The sequence below is a fragment of the Arvicola amphibius genome, chromosome 15, assembly GCF_903992535.2.
Source record: "Arvicola amphibius chromosome 15, mArvAmp1.2, whole genome shotgun sequence".
Lineage (NCBI taxonomy): Eukaryota > Metazoa > Chordata > Mammalia > Rodentia > Cricetidae > Arvicola > Arvicola amphibius.
In genome coordinates, this window is record NC_052061.1 from 43,741,839 (window position 1) to 43,762,283 (window position 20,445).

The 20,445-nt window shown below is 47.4% G+C and overlaps 1 protein-coding gene across 5 annotated transcripts; it reads right to left on the reverse strand.

The window, feature by feature from the left end:
* Window positions 1-4,822: 4,822 nt before the first annotated feature.
* Window positions 4,823-18,927, reverse strand: Sdr42e1 (short chain dehydrogenase/reductase family 42E, member 1). 5 transcript variants are annotated; one of them, XM_038312995.2, is made up of 4 exons: window positions 18,802-18,910; window positions 17,030-17,114; window positions 8,164-8,257; window positions 4,823-7,337 (listed from the first exon to the last, which is right to left on the reverse strand). In XM_038312995.2, the coding sequence occupies exons 3-4, from the start codon at window positions 8,229-8,231 to the stop codon at window positions 6,224-6,226; spliced, it is 1,182 nt and encodes a 393-aa protein (XP_038168923.1). In that variant the 5' UTR covers window positions 8,232-8,257; window positions 17,030-17,114; window positions 18,802-18,910; the 3' UTR covers window positions 4,823-6,223. The 5 variants fall into 5 exon arrangements, with proteins under 5 accessions (XP_038168923.1, XP_038168920.1, XP_038168922.1 ...); XM_038312992.2 differs by lacking the exon at window positions 17,030-17,114 and having other exon boundaries at window positions 18,802-18,927; XM_038312994.2 differs by lacking the exon at window positions 17,030-17,114 and having other exon boundaries at window positions 18,759-18,880.
* Window positions 18,928-20,445: the final 1,518 nt, after the last annotated feature.

The window sequence follows — 20,445 nt, forward strand, 5'->3', positions numbered from 1 at the left end:
TTGCAGGGAAGGCAATGTCGGCCAGCAGTGAGCAATACCCAGGCTCTGCTCCCCCAGACAACAATTCAAAGGGGGAGGTTAGGGCACAGGCAGCATGACCTGTGCCAGCACATGGTTGGGTACCAACGGAAGTCTCAGAGCATGCCCAAAGATGGTCAGACTAGACTCCAGCATGCCACACTCCCCCTAGAATAAACACTTCTTCAGCTTCATGTACATCTTCCCTGTCTCTGCTGTAGTACCATAGCTTGATTGTCATGTATCTTAGGAATCTGGGGGGGAGGGCACAGAAGTTCTTGATACAGATCCTCATCATTTGCAGTTAAACAGTTTATCTTTGCTGCCAGTGCAGTTTGTGTGACGTTTGGCTTTGAATTGTGCCCTACTGGGATAATCAAGCCACTTTGAAGATAGTGGTTAAGAGTTTTGGGGACGGAGCAGGTATAGTTCAGTTAGTAGAGTACTCGCTTAGCACGTATGAAGAAGCCCTGAGCTCCATCCCTTAGCACATATGAAGAAGCCCTGAGCGCCATCCTCAGCTGCATAAACCAGCTTGGTGGGCCATGGCCTCCTAGCACTCAGGAGATGGAAGCCAAAGGATCAGAAGTTCAAGGTCATCTTTAGCCACAAAGTGAGCTAAAGGCTAGCCTGGACTACATAAGACCACATGAAGAAAGAATGGCGGGGTGCGGTGGTGGTGTTAGGTTTCTGAAGTTCAAGTATGCCTGACCCAAATGTAAGCTTTGGCCTCTTAGCTGGGTAACATTAGGCAAAGCATACTGTCTCCCAGGCCTGAGTCTCCTCCCCTGGAAACAGGTGGCAAAATAATGTAATGGCTGTTACGGTACTGAGAAAACCCAATGAGCCCCTAAAACACAGAGAGCATCGTACAGCATAAGCTTCCACCAAATGGGAACATAAAGCCGAGCGGTTAAGTGAACAGAGATGATGGTTTGACATCTGTCATTATCTTCATGTCGAACACGTTGAGCAAAGTACAGTGCAAGTGTGGGGGGACAGACTGTGATCACCCCTGAAACACAGTGAGCAATTCCTTGTAAAAGCTGGCCAGTATTGCACCCCCCCAAAAAAAGCCGTGTTATCTGTCTCAGATGTGAATTCCTAGGAGCTGTGAGGAGCACAAAAGACATACACTTAACAACAACAACACATGGATGTAGAATAGAAGTTTTTATTGTGAGTTTCCATTGGAAGACAGGAGAGGAAGATATTGAGACTATTTGCCATGATTAAAATTCTAGATGTTAGAAATGAATATTTTAATTACTTGCATGCTTCTGAATAATAAACATTGCAAATATCTACAGATAGATCTCTTGTTAGATCACTCCGCTGTTGTAATTTTGTAATGAGTTGGGTTTGGCTTCAGTCACAATTATGTGTTTTAATGACAAAGTATATTTCCTGGTTTCCGGTGATGGACTCTCCAACAGGCCAAAGCACGGCAAACATGGCACCATTTTTCTTCCTTCTCCCTTGCTAAAGAGTTAGGTTATATTCCTAAACTCCAAGGTCCAGCAATCAAACTCCATCTTTTGGCTACACTGACTACAAGCAGGATTTACCAAATCACCCTAGCACAGACTTCCCCCTTTCTCCTTAAAAACCCACTCCTGAAGAAACACCTGCTGTGGTCTTTGTCCGATTCAGATGTGGCAGCTGTCCCCCCACCCCCCCCCCCCCCCCCCCCCCTGCCTCACCCAGGGTTTCTGAAACTCCGGAGGGGACGGGGACGGAGCTGCAGAGTCTGGAGATGCCGTGAACTGGTTGGGCCCATTTTTAATTTTTAAAATTTCTTTTATTTAAAATTTCCTTCCCTCCCTTCAATAAAGAAGGTGCGCCTTCAGCCTATATGTGGGGATAGGTATCCCTGTCTACTCCGCCCATATCCCTCCTACCTTCCTGAACATTCCCCAGGGTCTTCACTCTCCACCACACCCCCTGTGGAGTGCCTCCAGTTACCTTCCAGGTCCCTCCTGCTCTCCATTTAGCTGATGTACAGTCCTATCATGGTGGGCCATTGATCAAGGCTGGAGACAGTAAATTATGTGCCAGAAGGTGTATTTACCTCTCCAAGGGTACAACTCCCCAGGTGTGTGCTAGACTACCCCTGGCTTCTGATGACCTCTGTGACCTCCTCTTCTTCTCAATAGCGCTAACTGGTTTAGAAACACACTGTTGTGGAAATGGTAGTGTGTGATTGTGTTTATGGTTGTGAAGTCTCCTTTTTTTGTTTGTTTTGTTGTTTGTTTTGGTTTGGTTTTTCTGAGACAGATTTTCTCTGTAACTTTAGAACCTATCCTGTAACTAGCTCTTGTAGACCAGGCTGGCCTTGAACTCACAGAGATCTGCTTGCCTCTGCCTCCCGAGTGCTGGGATTAAAGGCGTGCGCCACCACCACCCCGCGGTTGCAAAGTCTCTTAAGAACTCAGGCCTCTGCTGAATCCTTGCGGGTCTTTCAGACAACAGGCTTTGTAGGAAATTCAGGACACTGTCCCTCAGTGGTTTGGGCAGACGCTCCAGCAGAGGATTTGTCTCAAAGAGGTCTGGGGTGACACTTTTGTCTGATGCAATAAGACTAATGGGAAACACAGATGTTCAAAATAATTGCTCTTGTAATAACCACCGTTAGCTCCCATTGAAGGAACATGAGACACAGGGAGGCATTTGGAGCAGGCAGGAAGCAGGCTCAGAACTGGAGCTTCACATAGGGGCTACCAACCCAGGACTTCAGTGATGCAGTGAGACCAGAGCCCAGGCTCTGGGATGGTCCCCAAGGCCTCCAGGCAACTTCCCTTCCGTGTGGAATAGAGCTGATCTTTGCTAACAGTACTGTGGGGTGATAGTATGTGACACCCAAGACCCACCTTAGCCTTCTGAATTACCTGTTTTAGAGGACACCAATAACTACATCAAGACAATGTTCAGTAGTCATATAGAGATGCACCTGTGACATGGAAGTGAGACATGCAACGTCATGTGATGAGCCAATCAGGAAGCTCCAGACATGATGTCATTTAGAACACATTCTGAAGGGCCCGTGGTAGCTCTCAATGACGAGGTACTTGCCTTGTGTATCAATGAGCCTCTCCCATAGACATCCCGTGGCACTTCTAGTCTGAAAGTCTGTGGATAGCAGAGCCACTTTTTCCAGAGAGCCCAGAGACAGAATTCAAAAAACTGTCCCAAGAGCAAAGGCATCCTCCTACCACTTATGGGAAAATTCCAATGATAAAGGCACTCCCAACACTTCTTTCTTTAGGTTCTCAGCCAACACTGTGAGATGGACTACTTTGAAGAAAGGGCCAGTGATGGATTCCACTCTGTATGCTATGAATACCATTGGTTAGTAAAGAAACTGCCTTAGGCCTATGCAGGGCAGAATAGAGGTAGGCAGGAAAAACTAAACTGACTGCTGGGAGAAAGAAGGTGGAGTCAGGGAGAAGCCATGTAGCCTTGTGGGAGACAGATGCTGGAACTTTACCTAGTAAAGCCACAGCCTCATGGCAATACACAGATTAATGGAGATGGGTTAATTTAAGATATGAGTTATCCAGAAATACACTTAAGCTATTGGCCAAACAGTATTGCAAATAATATGGTTTCTGTGTGATTATTTCGGGGCTGAGCAGCTGGGAACAAACAAATGGCCTCCTACTACAGGCCACCGTGGTCAGTTCTGTTTCCCAGACATAGACAACCAAGTTCTCCAGAGGCTACAGGTGCATGTTAAGGACAAAGAAACACTGATGATGTGGGTCTCTTGCATCAATTTCAGGGCCTTCCAGGCTCTATTCAAGGGGACCTGGGCAGCCCCCTTGAATTTTCTCAAATCCTCCCAGAATAACTGTGTGTGCTATCCACTGCAGCAACCCACTTCACTGCTGCCTTCCTGCAGACGAAACCCTGGCACGGTAAAGACTTTCTTCTTCCCGCTCTGATCCTGGGTAACTGTGTGATGTAAACATCTTCCGCAGCAGTTCGTGGGGTGGCCAGACAATGCTGCCATTGTTCCCCATTGGAAGCTGCCTTCAGAGCCCACACCCTCCCCATTAGGCAGCACTGCACTGGAGTTAAGAGTGTGATTTCAGATTTCAAAGTGCAGAGAGCTTGAGCCCTGCCCTCAACCGTCAGATCTGAGCTTTGCCCTCAACGTCAGTCTGTTCCCTCACGCCGGAATGTTACAGACACTGAGAACACACGGCTGCGGGCTCCTAGGGAACACTCCAGACATTTCAGAGAGTTCAGTAACAATAGGCCCTCGAAAGAGAACACTCCCAGGAACAACTCCTTCGGAAGGACTGAACAATGGCAGTACTGGGAAGTGGTCGCCTGCGTGTGCTACAATGTCTAATTTAACCTTCAGAGGGGTCCTATGCAGCAGGCTGTCGATCTCTCTGCTTCAACACAAATATGACCCATGGTCATGCAGGGATTTTAGAGGACCCTAAAACCTGTGCTGTGCACAGCCAGCTCCTCCCTGGAGTAGCCATTGCCCCCTGAGATTGGTCTGTTAGGGATACAACCCAAATGTCAGTTTGCGCCATTCCATATCAGTCTGAATTTCATTGTTTTATGCACATGCAATGTATGAGGTGAACACGGGTTCCTCTTTGAGATATCCAAGTTAGAATTTCTATTCCAACTAAAGCCCTTCCCTGGCTCCCGAGTGACTTCCTGTTGTGCGCAGCTAGGGCTCAAGGGCACAGAGACCAAACTTCAAACTTATCTTTGTGTCTTCTTGTCTCCCATCAGGGTCAGTTGGGGCAGAGGAAAGTAATGAATAGTTAATTCAAGAATCCACCTTTTCCCTTTTTTATTAGCATGTATTATATATGACAGTTTCATTATGACAGTCTCCCACATACCCTCTTTGGTCCCACTCCCATTGATGTCTTCCCTCTTCCCGCCTAGATTCCATTCTAAACCATCTCTGTCTTTGTCTGTCTGTCTGTGTCTCTGGATCTCTCTGTGTCTGTCTCTCTGTCTGTGTCTGTGCCTGGGGGCTGGGGGCTACGCTCCCAACTTAACAGTGTCTCTCTCTCTCTCTCTCTCTCTCTCTCTCTCTCTCTCTCTCTCTCTCTCTTTCTCTCTCTCTTTCTTTCTCTCTCTCTGTGTGTGTGTGTCCCAAAGAGTTTTATTAGGACTGCTCACAGGAGCACAGGGCAACTTAGCCGAGACTACACCACTAGAGAAAGTCTCTCTCTCTCCCCAGAAACCGCCAGTGGCACTCAGCTCTTCTCCCTCCCATGGAAAAATGGTGACAGGCCCTATCTTGTGCAGTGTAGAAAAGGCCGTCATAGCTACCGTTAGTTCTGAGGACAGAGGTCATGTCACTCTCAGAGGACAGACTCCAACGCTCCTCCCCTTCTTCCAGATTTTGTATTCTTTCTACTGCTCTTGCGACTGAGTCCCCTGAGACTTGGAGGGGGTGATACAGATGTCCTGTCTATGGATGAGCATTCAACACTTACTTCTCCTAGGCACTTTGACCAGGTATGAACTGCTGATCACTACAGAGAGAAGCTTCTCTTATCCCAGCTAAGAGCAGCCCTAACCTATGGCTATAAACATAAACATATAGAAATCAGTTTTACGGGCACAACTTCTCTACCTAGCAGAATAACAGTAGTAGGCCCCACTTGGCTATGACCTTTTTTTTTTTTTATGAGTTTCTGGACAGGTTTACAGCACCAGGAGCAACCCCCCCTCCCATGGAGCAGGTCTCCAATCCAATTAGGAAGTAGTTGGTTAGTCCCCTAATGGAATGCCATTGTTGCACCAAAGGTTACACCCTGCCTGTCATAGGTATTGCAGTAGGCACGGTCTATAGCCGAGCTACTGTTCTTCTCCAGCAGTCTGCACAGAACCTTCTGGCACTATGAAATTTAGCAAGCAGTTCCAGCTTGTGCTGCAGTTAAAGTGTATGGTGCCTTCTGCAATAGGGCCTTACCATCTAGTTCTGGTGGTCAACCGGGAACATTGGCAACAGCCAACATTGTTTTGGAAACGTTAGGGGCATCCCTGACCAACAGTTCATAAGGAGGTAGCCCATCCCTGGCCATGGGGTTTAAAGACTCATTGATAAGGAGTAATTTGAAGACCCAGGAATGGTACCAAATAATGCAAAACATCTTTAAAAGCCTGCATCCTTGAAAACCACCCCAGAGAGTAGGCTCAGCTCCTGTGTGTAGTTTTCTCTTCACAATGACAGAACTGTAGAAGGAGGGAGCCAGGTAAAAAGAGATAGCACCAAGAGTAGGACCAGAATTCCGTCCCACAGAATAAACTCTGAGTCTTGACCTCCAGACCTTCTACCGTGACCGCGGTCTTTAAACCACTCTACCACCTCCTGCAGGTCAAATGCATGAGGCTCATAGCCTAGCTCTTTCTTGGCTTTCTCTAAGCTGAAGTAATGCGTGACACCAGTTTTATAAACCTCCGTGCGGGTGAGGAAAGGCTGGAAGTTGTAGAACCTGCCCAGAACGAAGTGGGCTATCTCTATTAGGAAAGCAAGGCCGTAGATGAGGGTGAGCGGCAGGCGGGTGGATGGGAATGTGTAGCCTAGGCCCTCAACCAGGGGCCGAAAAAATTCAAAGCTATTCACAGGTCTACCGTCTGAGATGAAGTAGGGCTGCCCAGAGGCAACATGGCCCTTATCAGCCTTCAGAGCCTCGGAGGCCAGGATGTGAGCTTGCACCAGGTTATCCACGTGAACAAACTCAACCAGGCTATCGGGATCCCCGTACACAAATCTGAACAGGCCCCTCTCAATGTAACTCACTATCCTGGGAAGGTGCCTTTGCTCTCCGGTCCCATAGATGCCGGCTGGCCTTAGTGCACAGGTTCTGAGGACACCATTGCCTTGCTTGAAGGCCGAGCCATTGGCTTCCAGCACCTTCTTCTCTGCAATGGATTTGGTTCGGGAGTAGTGATCTGGGTGCAGGTGAAGAGGCAGGTAAGGCAGAGATTCATCCCCGTTTCTGATGACCTGACCTCCGAAGATGACGTTGAACGTGCTTGTGTAAACTAACCTGGGCACTCCTCTCTCCAGGCAGGTCTGGAGGATGTTGTTGGTACCACCCACGTTGACCTCTTCAATTAGGGTTCTGTTCAGTTGCTCCCTCCCAGACATCCCATAAGAGGCGATGTGAAACACACACGCAATGTCATTGTCCTGGAAGGCTGTCTCCACGTCCGAGAGGCAGCGGATGTCTCCACGGATGAACGTGATCCCCTCTGGAAGGTTCTGGGCAGGTTGGCTGATGTCAAACAGAACCACCCGGAGTCCCCTCTGGTTCAGAGCACAGCCGAGGCTGAGGTGAGAAAGATCAGGGTTAGGTCAGGCCACCCTCCAGCTGTGTCTAGGGAAAGAGTACGAAATAACTAGCCAGTAAGGTAGGGCTCACCCGAATCTTGCTAACTTATCCTGAGTCACCTACCTTGTGTATTCATTGCTACCGGTCTCATTTAAATTTTGAAAACAAAACAAAACAAAAAAGCAGGAATCCTCTCAATGATGTAAAAAATGACGGCATTGACAATGACAGTGTCACAGGTGACAGAATGCCGGCTGTGGTGTAAAAGTGAACCATCTCCCAGAGGCTCAGGTCACGGAGTCTTTGGTCCCCAGCTAGTGGAAGTTTATAGACCCTTAAGGGTTGGAGCCTTGCTGGAGGAAGTAGGCCACCAGAGGGCAGGCCTTGAGGATGACAGACAGACTCAGCTTCCTGTTGGCTTTCTGCTTTTGGGTTTCAGGGGCACTGTCTCACACTCCTCTGTCATGTCCTCCTTGCATGGGGCTGCACCCATTAAACCACAAGTCACCCTAAACTTTCCTCCCTTCAACTGCTTCTTGTTAGGTGTCTGGTCATGGTGACGACGAAAGAAATGAATACGGCTTTTTTTTTTTTTTTTAAAAATATCTTTGGTGAAATGAATAATCATCAGGCCCCAGTTTATAGGTTTTAAAAACGATTTTTCTTGAAGTGGAATAAACCTGTGCTTTTCAAGTTTCAAGTCTGAGCAGGGCACACTGGAGCTAACTTTTGGTTTAGCATTATACCAACACGTCAAAGTCCGCGAGAACTGAAAAGTATCCAGTCAGATAGTTCCGCGATGATATTTTGTAGATGAACTTACCGGAAGCCAAAATATCCGCCTCCTCCCGTTATGAGTACGGTTTCCTCTGGGTACCTTAGGGAGTCCATACCAGACAGCAAAGGGACAACCGGACCTGCAGGAAGATGCCACAACATTCTGTTTAAACACGCTTCTCCTTTGTTCTGAGCTAACAAGAAGAGAAAAGTGACTGACCTGCTCCTCAGTGGTATCACACGTACCCAGCATGTGGGAATCTCTGGTGACATGGCCAGCACTGAGAAACCCAAGCCAAACGACAGAACATGCTGGTGCAGGATACACTTTGAGACACATGGCTCCAGTCACACCTGCGCTACTTTAGCTACCCCCCCCCCGCCCCTTCGCTTCTTGGCTTCCAATTCTTCCCCATGTAGTATAAATATAAACATAGACGCGTCTTCCTTGCCTACCTGACAAAGTGAGTGTTAAACAAACAGCGTGTGGGTGCTTTCAAAATCATGTATCCCTTTCGAACAAAAGGCATTACTGTTGGTTTCTGGAACTGATCAGGGCCTTTGGAAAGAATTCATTTAAAACTGGTTGAGAGAAGGATTTCTTCCTGGCACCAGAAAACCCAAGATAGAGCTCTGCAGACATCTCCGGCATCTTCAGTATGCTCTGCTTGAGGTTGGTTTATTAACTCCATACTTAAAAGCAGAGAGTAAAATTCCTTTCTGTATCTAATCACACCCTCCACGTTGGACATCTTTCAAACGCTTCAAGGGAGAGCGCTCAGTGCATTTGACAGGGTGGGAACCTTGCTTCTGTCTCCTCCTTATCTGTTTACCCTCCCGTAGATTCATCTCAGGCCTGGGACTACTTTCTTTCACAACAGAAATGGGCTAGATGTCTCATTCCATATAGGCGAAAAATGGACCCAGGAGTGCACATGTCTCCTAAGGCATGGAAACAACACAGTCTTTCTTCTACACTTTCTTCCCTTCCATTCCTTCCCTCCCTCCCTCCCTCCCTTCCTCCCTCAGTGGAGAGATATTTGGGTATGGTTAGACAGGTAGTCTACAAGTAACCAAGAGTTCAACCACCATCCCTTCCCAGCCAGGTGCCCATCTGTGACGTTGACCACTGTACATGCAGATGGTTTTGAACAACAAAGAACATGATCCAGATGTTAGTGGAACAGCATGGGCTGCCCTGACACAGGAAGAAGGGCACATGCACAAAGAGCTGTGTGACATCAGCGTGAGCACACAGGTCAAAATAATAATCCTAGCGACACAAGGTTGTAGGCAGCAGCCAAAGACACCTAGCAGGTGCCTTAGCCTTGAGATGGTTTTGTGAGCTTGGCTGAGACACTCTGCTTTCTCTAAACCGTACTTTCCTGTAAGCTGTGTGCTGTTGTATTTCAGGATGTCTTCACGCTTCTAGAAGAGCAACAGCATAGCAGAGAGAATGAGGACAAAGAGAGGAGGCTGTGGCACTCAGCACTAGTGTCACACAGTTCACTGGGCACTTTATGAGCACATGAGCTACTAAAAAAAACCCCGGCATTATCACCCTGTTTGCCAGTATAGAGTAAATAACTCTCCCATGCACACGCAATGGATAGTTGACACCGTGAGCCCATACTCTTAATCTTAACCCCTAAAACACGGACTTTGAGGAAAGAGAACGGTGTCTAGGTTCTCTTTAGTTATATGACTTTAGATCAGTACATCGCTCTGAGCCTGTGCCTTCATCTAAAGAGTTGAGCTGAGGATCAGCTCACAAGCCTATAGAGGCAAGATGGGATAATGCAGACAGAATACCCCCAAAAACACCACATGGGGCATGGGCACCCCATAGATGCCATTTCTTGTTTCCTTTCTTACAAGCTCTGATGTGTATCCATTTAGTATTTCTGTCCAGTCATGTTTAGAGCTCTCAAGACACAGGGTTATAGAGGGCAAAGTGTCCTAGAAATCTGTGCATTGTGTCTCTAGCCAGTGAGGCTAACAGGATCATTCATGGAGAGTGATCACAATTATAGATAAGGCTCACCAACAGTGTCAGAGGTGTGAGGCAAGAACCATTCAGAGATCTTGGCAAAACACTGTGGAGGATGGCAGCTGGGTTCCAAGAAGCAAGTGCCACCATTATGCTACAAGAAAATTCATCAAGACCATACATGAATGAGCACCTCTTTAATATATCAAAGATGACCTTATAACAATATATGCCTAAGAACTTTAAATCTTTGAAGAAAGAAAGTGAAGAAGATGCCAGAAAATGGAAAGATCTCCCGTGCTCTTGGGTAGGTAGAATTAACATAGAAAAAATGGCAATCTTACCAAAAGCAATCTACAGATTCAATGCAATGCCCATCAAAATCCCTGCAAAATTCTTCACAGACCTCAAAAGAACAATACTCAACTTCATATGGAAAAGCAAAAAGCTTAGGATAGCCAAAACAATCCTGTACAATAAAGGAACTTCTGGAGGCATCACAATTCCTGACTTCAAACTCTACTACAGAGCTACAGTACTGAACACAGCCTGGTATTAGCATAAAAACAGACAGGAGGACCAGTGGAACCGAATCAAAGACAGGGATATCAATCCACACATCTTTGAACACCTGAATTTTGACAAAGAAGCAAAAAAAAAATAAAACGGAAAAAAGAAAGCATATTCAACAAATGGTGCTGGTATAACTAGATATCAACACGTAGAAGAACAAAAATAGACCCAAATCTATTGCCATGCACAAAACTCAAGTCCATATGGATCAAAGACCTTAACAGAAAACCAACCACACTGAACCTCATAGAAGAGAAAGTGGGAAGTACACTTGAATACATTGGCACAGGAGACACCAAGAGAAACGATTAATAAACGGGACCTCCTGAAACTGAGACACTTCTGTAAAACAAAGGACACGGTCAACAAGACAAAACAGCATCCTACAGAATGGGAAAAGATCTTCACTAACCCCACATCAGACAAAGGACTGATCTCCAAAAAAATACACAAAGAACTCAAGAAATTGGTCATCAAAATACCAGATAATCCAATAAAAAGTGGGGTACAGACCTAAACAGAGAACTCTCAACAGAGGAGTCTAAAATGACTGAAAGACACTTAAGGAAAAGCTCAACATCCTTAGCCATCAGAGAAATGCAAATCAAAACAACTCTGAGATTCCATCTCACACCTGTAAGACAGGCCAAGATCAAAAATACCGATAACAACTTGTGCTGGAGAGGATGTGGGGTAAAGGGAACACTTCTGCATTGTTGGTGGGAGTGCAAACTGGTACAGCCCCTTTGGATATCTGTACGGTGTTGGTGAAGGCGTATTCGATCAGTACGCTAAAATAACCGGACCAGCTCAAAACAACAGATATAATTTAATAATTGAAAAACGGGGAAACTCACACTATCGGAGTAGAAGGTCCAAAGTCCAAACAGGTCAGGCGAGCACCATGCAGAGAGTACGCACCTATCTCCCATTTATCTACCTGGGCTCCAGGTGGCCACACCCCAGCCAGATGTGATTGGCTGAGCTTCCCCATCAGTACCGTGATTTCTCAGAAAAATTAGGAAACAACCTACCTCATGACCCAGTAATACCACTTTTGGGTGTATACACAAAGGATGCTCAATCATACCACAAGGACATGTGCTCAACTATGTTTATAGCAACTTTGTTTGTCATTGCCAGAACCTGTAAACAACCTAAATGCCCCTCAACCAAAGAATGGATAAGGAAAATGTGGTAATTCACACAATGGAGTACTACACAGTGGAAAAAGAATGACATCTTGAAGTTTGCAGGCAAATGGATGGATCTAGAAAACATCATACTGAATGAGATAACCCAAATTCAGAAAGACAATTACAATATGTACCCACTTATAAGTGACTTTTAGACATAAAGCAAAAAAAAAAAACCCAACAAAAAACCAGCCTACAATTCACAATCCTAGAGAACCTAGACAACAAAGAGGACCCTAAGAGAAACATACATGAATCTAATCAACATGGGAAGTAGAGAAAGACAAGATCTGACTAAATTAGGAGCATGGGGATCATGGGAGAGGGTAGAGTGGAGGGGAGAGAAAGGAGGGGAGCTAAAAATAATATATAACTCAATAAAAACATTTAAGCTTTTTTAAAAAATGAAAAAGATAAACAAAAACAAAATAAAACTTTATTTTTTAAAAAATGTGTCTGTATGTGTGTGCACACACATATACACATATATGTATTTGTTTATTTCTATATTTAGTGTATGAGAGTTTTGCCTGTATGTATTCATGTGTATCATGTGCACAAAGTACCTGTGGGGGCTAGAAGAAGGTGTCAAATGCCCTTGAACAGGAGTGAAGACGGTTGTAAGCAGCCACGGGGGTGGTAGGACTGAAATCTGGGTGGCCCTCTGGAAGAGCACTTAGTGCTCCTTACTATGGAGCCATTTTATCTTTTGCAACGCTTGGGTCAGAGCACAACTCTCACACATGCAAGGTGCGTGCTCTACCACCAAGCCACAGCCCCGTCTTGTTTTCTGAGAACAGAATGCTCACGCTCGGAACTGCAGTGCCCATGACAGCGAGTGTCACCAATTCTGCTGTGGAACACCATTCCATGACTTTAGCCTTCCTGCTGGGGACGACTGACTGGTGTGCCCAGACCTTCGACCATCACCTCATCACCTGTCTCAACAGCCCACTCTTCTCCCATTGACCTTGCGCTTGAGTCACGGGGATCGTCTCTTCTTCCCGGCAACATGCCAGGCTGCCTGGTGCACCCTGTTCTCAGCACAGTGTGACGCATGGCTCTTGCAGGTCTTGCAGGTTCCGGTCGGGTGTAGTAAGGAAGGTGCCGCAGGAACACGGAAGATGGTAGCTGACTCTGGTCAAGGAACACTTCCGGGAAGAGGGAGCTCCGAGCTGAGCTTGGGCCACAGGAGGATTCAGGAACGCCGACCCAAAGTGGACAGTGGTCACCGGCTTGGGGCACATCATAAATAAATGGAAGTCTCATGGGGAAGGCTATGCTGGACAAGCGATGTGTGGATCCGCAGTGGCTGAGATGTAACCCAAGGCCATGGTGTGAAGTTGTACTTGGGGAAGGAGGAGAGTTGAAACTGGCATAGAGAAAGCCTTGGGCCCCCTTCTGGGGAGTCTGACCTCCATTCTGTAGATAACAGGAAACTTTTGGTTTATAGTAGGAAACTGACAGGGAAGCCATGTTTTCTTAAAGAATGGGTTTCCACTAGGGAAGGGAGAGGCTTGAACAGAGTCCAGGCAAGACGTGATGAGGAGCTACGTGGCAGGAATGTTGGTGAGGACTGAGGGCCAGCGTACACAGCTGGGACCAAGGAGAGGATTGGAAAGACATTGAGGCCACAGCAGATAGTAGCATCCAGGAGAAGCTGGAAGAAAGTGGTAACTCTGACAGAGGATGCTAGACATTACCCACCGTATAAGAAGAGCCGTGACTATGGGGGCTGCTGAGATGCTCAGCGGGTAAAGTGCTGGCCTTGCAAGCGCAAGAATCTGAGTCTATGTCTAGACCTCATGTGAACAATGGCACGCATGGCTTCATGGCACGCATTGTGATGCCAGGGCTGGGAGGTGGAGTGAAGCAGATCTTGGGGCTCTCGAGTGAGCCTGCTTAGCCTAACCGAGGAGCTCTAGAGCCTGACAAGAGAGTCTGCCTTAAACGTCAGTGTGAATGGTGCCTGAAGGGTGACATCCAAGGGTCTCCAGACAGACAGACAAATGGCAGGCAGGCAGGCAAGTAGGCCTCTCTCTCTCTCTCTCTCTCTCTCTCTCTCTCTCTCTCTCTCTCTCTCTCTCTTCCCTCCCTCTCTCTCTCCCTCTCTCCCTCTCGCTCTCTCCCTCTCTCTCTCTCTCTCTCTCTCTCTCTCTCTCTCTCTCTCTCTCTCACACACACACACACACACAATGACTACTAACAAGATGCCTGATCACAGAGTTTGAACTGTTTTAAATATCCCCACAGAATACCACTGTGAGGAATCCCAAACATGGATAAGGCCTCTAAGAGTCCAATTAAAAACTTGTGACAGAAATATCTGGAATTGTTCTTTGCTTTTCTAACCACACATTCTAGTTCAATCAGAAGCCCAGGGGTCAGGAATGTCCAGTCATGAGTGCCTCAGAAACTGGCCAAGCTTATTGATGCTACCCCTCATTATCTTTCAGCTAGTTTCAGAGAGCTCTGAAGCAAGAATCTGTTGAACTGACCTGTGGGAGGACCAAAAGAGAAAGGTTAACGAAATTCCTAATTTAGCAAGACAAACAACCACAGAAATAAAGCTTGCCCTCCAGGTCTAGAAAATCTTCTGAGGCCAGGAGCCACAAAGCACCCTAGCTAGTGACCTCACGAATAACAACAATAAGATCATTTTTTTTTTTTTTAAAAAGAGGTTGGGAATGTGAGCTTTGCTACCTAAGTGTGGGGATCATCAGAACCCCAACACCTACACAAGAGCTAAGCATAGCTGAGTGTGTCTGCAAGCCCAGCGATGGAAAGCAAGAGACAGGCAGATCTAGACAGTGGCCAACCAGTCTAGCTGGAAATGGAACCCCACATTCAGTAAGAGACTCTGTCCCAAAATAACAGGGTGGTGAGTAGTGGACTCTAGGTGTCCACATGCACAGGAGTGAAAACACGCGCACGCACACACACACACACACACACACACACACACGCAATACATCAAAACATGCGTGCATCTGCCACAATACACATTTACCTCACATTACAGAGGGAGGGGGAGGGGGAAGAGGGAGAGGGGAAAGGGAGAGAAAAAAATCAGCAAAATCAGTCTATAGAAGCCCCAGGAAATCCTCTTGAGGGCTAAGGCAGGAGGAGGAAGCCTATACAGTATCTCTCCATCCGTTTCCCCATTTCCAGACACTAGAACTTCTGTTTTATTACTTAGTTTCCATCTAACTCCTCCTGGGGTCACACTGGATGATTGCACCTGCTCGGAGGCTCTTCCCAAACATAGCTTTGCTCAGTAATTGCTTTTCTGTTGGGATGGGGGAGGCAACATCTGACCCGAGCTGTCATTTTCTCAGAAACAGGTTAAAGTTAAGCACATGATTAAGGGGAGAAAAAGGAATCTTAATTGCAAGGAGGAGAAAGAAAGAAGTTTCAAATCTGCCTGACCTCTTGATAATGCTAAGGTGAAGCCGGGGTAACAGTTGGACATCTCACAGGGGAGTTCGAGGCAGAAAGTAATGAAATATGACTGGGAATGCTTTGGATTTACAAAGACCTAATTAAGTCTAAGGATCAGTAATAAAAACCTAAGATTATGCACACCGCTCCTCGAGCCCTGTGGTTCAAAGCCGGGATGCCGCTCAACCCCTGGCATCACGACTCAATGCAGGTGCAATTAGCATTTGGCCAACGGCTCTAAAGTGGCAAGAGTTTAAGATGCCCTCATGCTGGAGGTGGCCTTTTGTTTTTGTAGTGCTGGGGAGGGGACCTAGGGCCTTGTATGCTAGGCAAATACTCAACCACTGAACCAAGTTGCCTGAAGAGCCTGGTTAACAGCAGCTGGGTTGGAGACTTGGCTCAGTAGGTGGAGGCTTACCTAGCAAGGTTACCTGGGTTCCCTGCCTCAGCACTGTCTAAAGAGGGCACAGCAGTGCAAACCTGTAATCCCAGTTCTCTGGCGGTAGAGCTAGGAGATTCAGGCAAAAGAGTTTAAAGCCAGCCTGTTAAAAACAAACAAACAACCCACCCCCCCCCGCAAACTGTTTTCATAGAGCTAAAGCACCCACCTGTTATCCCAGGGCTGGAGAGTCAGAGGCAGAGGGATCACCACTTCAGGTTTGTCCCTGGCTATAGAGACTGTGCCTCAAAAAAGTGTAACACCACCCCAATTCATTATAAGGGAAATTAAAACACTTCCAGGAGGTGCGACCTTATAATTAGGTGTCTTTGATTTTTGAAAAAGTACTCATCAGAAGGAAATGTCCTTATGGTCCTGGGTCCTGGGAAACATGTGAGATGGCAGGGCTTGTGAGCTGTTGCTGTTTGTGTCCCATGGGAGCTGTGAAAAGGATGTATTTGTGGCTACTCTAATGTGATCCGGATGAAGATGTAGCTGTCAGTGAAAGAGAGGTGAGGGGTAGACTCTAAAGGTCAGGACAGATGGCACCGCACGTGGTAGAGGCTGCTGGCCAGGCGGGCATCACCTGACGTGGGTCAGGTCTTCACGTCCAGCCGCCCACCCACACTCCCCTTACCTAGATAACCGTTACACAAAAGGCGCTCCCAATTCTTTCTATTGCTGACCTAAAGGAATGAAATGGAGTGTCTTATTTGGACGTGTTTCTGCATGCAGAGGTCTGAGCTCACTCACCCTTACCTGTTGTTTCTCAGGAGCCAGCCCTCCACCCTCCCCCTCCTCTGTGTCTTTACTTTTTATTATTTTAAAAAAGGGACACGACTGTGCATGCCTGTGTGAGTGTCTGCCACCTCCCGCATCTGAGTTACAGGGGGTTGCGAAGCACCAGACGTAGGTTCTGGGCACTGAACCCAGGTCCTCTGGAAGAGGAGTCTGTGCCCTTAACTGCTGAGCCATCTCCAGCCCCAGTCTCTCCCCCCACCGTTATTTTTTTAGACAGGATCTCTCACTGGCTGGACTTAGTGATTTGGCTTGACTGGCTACCCAATGAGCCCCAAGGATCCGTCTGTCTCCATCTTCCCAGGACTAGGATTTCACACACATGCCACCATGGCTAGCATCCGTCTGAGGGATCAAACACAGGTCTTTATGCTTGTATGACAAGCATTTTTTGGCAAGTGCCTTACTGATTGAGCCATCTTCCCATCCCCAAACCATTTTATAATTGCTATTACCGATCTGCTTTTCAAATTACCGTGGAAACTCTATGTGAATGTAGACTCCTTCTCTAGAACCATCTTCATGGACAAGGAGCATCTGGCAGACTGGAGATCAGTAATCTAGACGGAGTGAGCACACCACAGCTTTTCAAATAGCCTTTGTCCTCTCTGCTACTCTCGTGCCTCCTTCCATTCCCGAAGTCAGCATGGCTGCTATTCTGTTCCAACACAGTGGTGTTTCCTGCCATTTCGTGAGCCCTTACCGTGCTAGGCACTGTATTACAACTTGCTTATAAATTTTGTTACTGAGCACCCATCTCTGTCCTAAAGAGACAGTACTAATTAGTAGGCACCACTTTGCAGATGAGTAAACCGAGGCCCGGAGACAGAATGATCAACTCCAAGTTCCATAGGTGGTGTGTGGATACACGTGTATCCACTGGGCCCAAGGACCGTCTGACTCCATCACTCATGACTCAACCACAGCGGCCCCAGGAGGCTGGGCAGAGTCCATGACCTGGAGCAATAGGTATAGAGTCCACGTTAATCTGAACTGTGTGTGATTTCACAACCAGCACATTCTGCCAATGGTTCAGGAGGGCAAAGGAGAATCCGCCTCATCTCCTCCCAGGCAGTGGGATGTGCGACACACAGCATTAAAGTTCTAATACTGGGAGTCGTAGGTCCGGGATTTAGGTCTACCATTCGCTGCTTGTGGGACCCTGAATCCTAGCCTCCTCCTCCCTACAACGCAAATCACAGCAACTATGGCTACACGTGTTGTTTAGTACAGGCCAGGGCTTTTGAAGGCGTACCACTGATGCTCCGGCGCAGTCTTGAGGTCGCAATTAGACTCATCTGATTCCCAGAGATGAGGAAAACAGTTCTGATACCATACTCACAAATCCAGAGCTTGGATCAGTCCCGCCGACTCTGACCTCAATGCATAGGGCCCAGCGTTGGTGCTGGGACAAGCCCTGCCCACTTCGTTGCAGCGGTCCCTTTTGCATATGACTCACACGCCTGGCCTAGCACACACTTAATATGTATCTTATTATAACAATAAATCTTTGTAATTGGAACCTCAGTTTGCCACTGTAACTGGGAAATCCAAATCATTTGTCACAAAGAGCTAGTGTCTCCCCCATCCAAGTGATGTGAAAGAAAGCCTTGACTTGATTCTGGCTCGGTACCCGTGGGAGGCTCTCTGCATGGGGCCTACTGTCTGTAAAAGTAGATCAAAAAGCCGAGGAGACCTGGTGTCTAAGAACTTGACATTCTAGATGGCTCAGCTGCACGAGCACCTTGGAAGCAGAGAGAAACAGAGAAGATGATGTCCCTGCCATCTAGGTTGGTGCTACTCGCAACCATATCCCAGAGATGTCACTTGTCACCCTCAACCACCAGTTATCACCTGCAAGTACTGCTTGTCACGCTTGAATGGTACTTGTCACCTTCAGCAGGTTTCAGCCATCCTCAGCTGCCACTTGTTACCCTCAACCACCAGCTATCACCTGCAAGTACTGCTTGTCACGCTCAAATGGTACCTGACACCTTCAGTAGGTTTCAGTCATCCTTAGCTGCCACTTGTCACCCTCAACCATTAGCTGTTACCCTCAACCACTACTGGTAACTCTCAAATGCCACCTGTCACCCTCAACTGTCACCTTCAGCCTCAGTCACCCTCGGCTGGCTGCCACCTGTTACCCAGCAGTCTCCTGTCACAAGCCCAGTCAAAGTCCATTTAGGACTTCCCTGCCACACCAGAAGAGGGTGACGACAGCCCTTGCGACCCCGGTTCACTCACAGAGGCAGACGACAGCGTGACCTGTAGATGCAGGACGAGAGAGCCAACTCAGCCTCTGGTGCCTTGCTGTCCCTGGCTCTGGGGCAAAAGCTGTCAAACTGGCTCCTGAAGACACTTCCGGGTTTATCTAGGAAACCCGGAGGTCCAGGCTTCTCTATGATGAGCCTGCTAATCCTTATCTGTGCAGCAGCAGCAGCAGCAGCTGCTGCTGCAGCAGCTTGCTCTGCAAATCTTCCCGAAATCCCAGCCAGTGTGCTCCAGAGGCCTTCCAGAGGGTCATCTAAACTCTCCCTACCTCCAGCTTCTGCTTCCAGGCTTCCACCTCTTTGTGTACCCCCACTAACGAATGTAGAGCTGATGAAAGACGGGGTTCGGCTCAGTCTGTTTCAGGGGGCAGATGAAAAGATGGGTGGAAAGGTGACTAGATAGATGGGTGGATGCATGGATAAATGCGGGGATGGATAGGTGGGTGGGTCGGTGGATAAATGGGTGTGTAGATGGGTGGATATGTGAATGGGTTCGTGGGTGGACAGAAAGATAGGTGGGCGGGTGGATGTGGAGGTAAATAGGTGCATGGGTGAGTGGGCGGGTTGGTGGAGAGGTGCGTGTATGGATAAATGGCTGAGTAAACGTTTGGATGGATGTGTGGGTGGATGGGTTGATGGACACCTGGGTAGGAAATGAGTGGGCGATGGATGAAGGTCTGTACACAACCGAACATTCACTCTCCAAGTATTTTTAAAAATATTTTATTTTATGTGCACGACTGTTTTGCCTTCATGTTTGTGCACCACATGCCTGCCTCGTGCCTGAGGAAGTCAGAAGACCTCAGATCTCCTAGAACTGAAGTTACAGGCAGTTGTGGGCCACCATGTAGGTGCTGGAAACAGACCCTGGGTCCTCCGCAAGAGTAAGAAGTACTCCAGCCCCTTCTCACACCTTTTAAAAATCTGTTTTCTATGGGCTTTGGTATCTATATGTGCATATGTTTGGCTGTGTCCCTGATTTTCTAGCTTTCCAGCGCCACATACTATGGCCCTTGACAGTTTAACGAGGCAGGACAGACCTTTGCTCCTGAAGGACTTAGAGGCCGCATGGAGAGAAAGTTTTCTCCCTGTTAGGAACACTTTATGCCTTCTCATTAGGGCTGTGGGCTTATGGAAAGCAGCAAGTCTGTGCACATATCCCACAGAGACTTGTGCCTTATATGGGACCCTGGGCCACAGGGTTTCATTTTGGTAACTGGAAGATTGGAAATTTTGAATTCAAGTGTTCTTTCTTTCTTTCTTTCTTTCTTTCTTTCTTTCTTTCTTTCTTTCTTTCTTTCTTTCTTTTTTGGGGGGCTTGGATATTTATCTAGTGGATTGTGGAAAGGGAAAGGGGGAAGGGAGAAGGGAGAAGAGAAGAGCAGAGAGAGAGAGGCAGAGAGAGAGAGGGAGAAAGTGGGGGAGAAGTGGGGAGAAGGGACAGAGGCAGAAGCTGCCTCTTCAGGAGAGAGACGGAAAAGCTCAAGTGCTTTTCTCATCCACAGAACTGGTCCCACATTTGGACTCAAAGGGGCTCACATGAATTACGCCATCCACTTCTTAGTTTTCCTTAAGAATAATGCATAAAGACACGAGGTACACTCGAGCCCTAGGATGC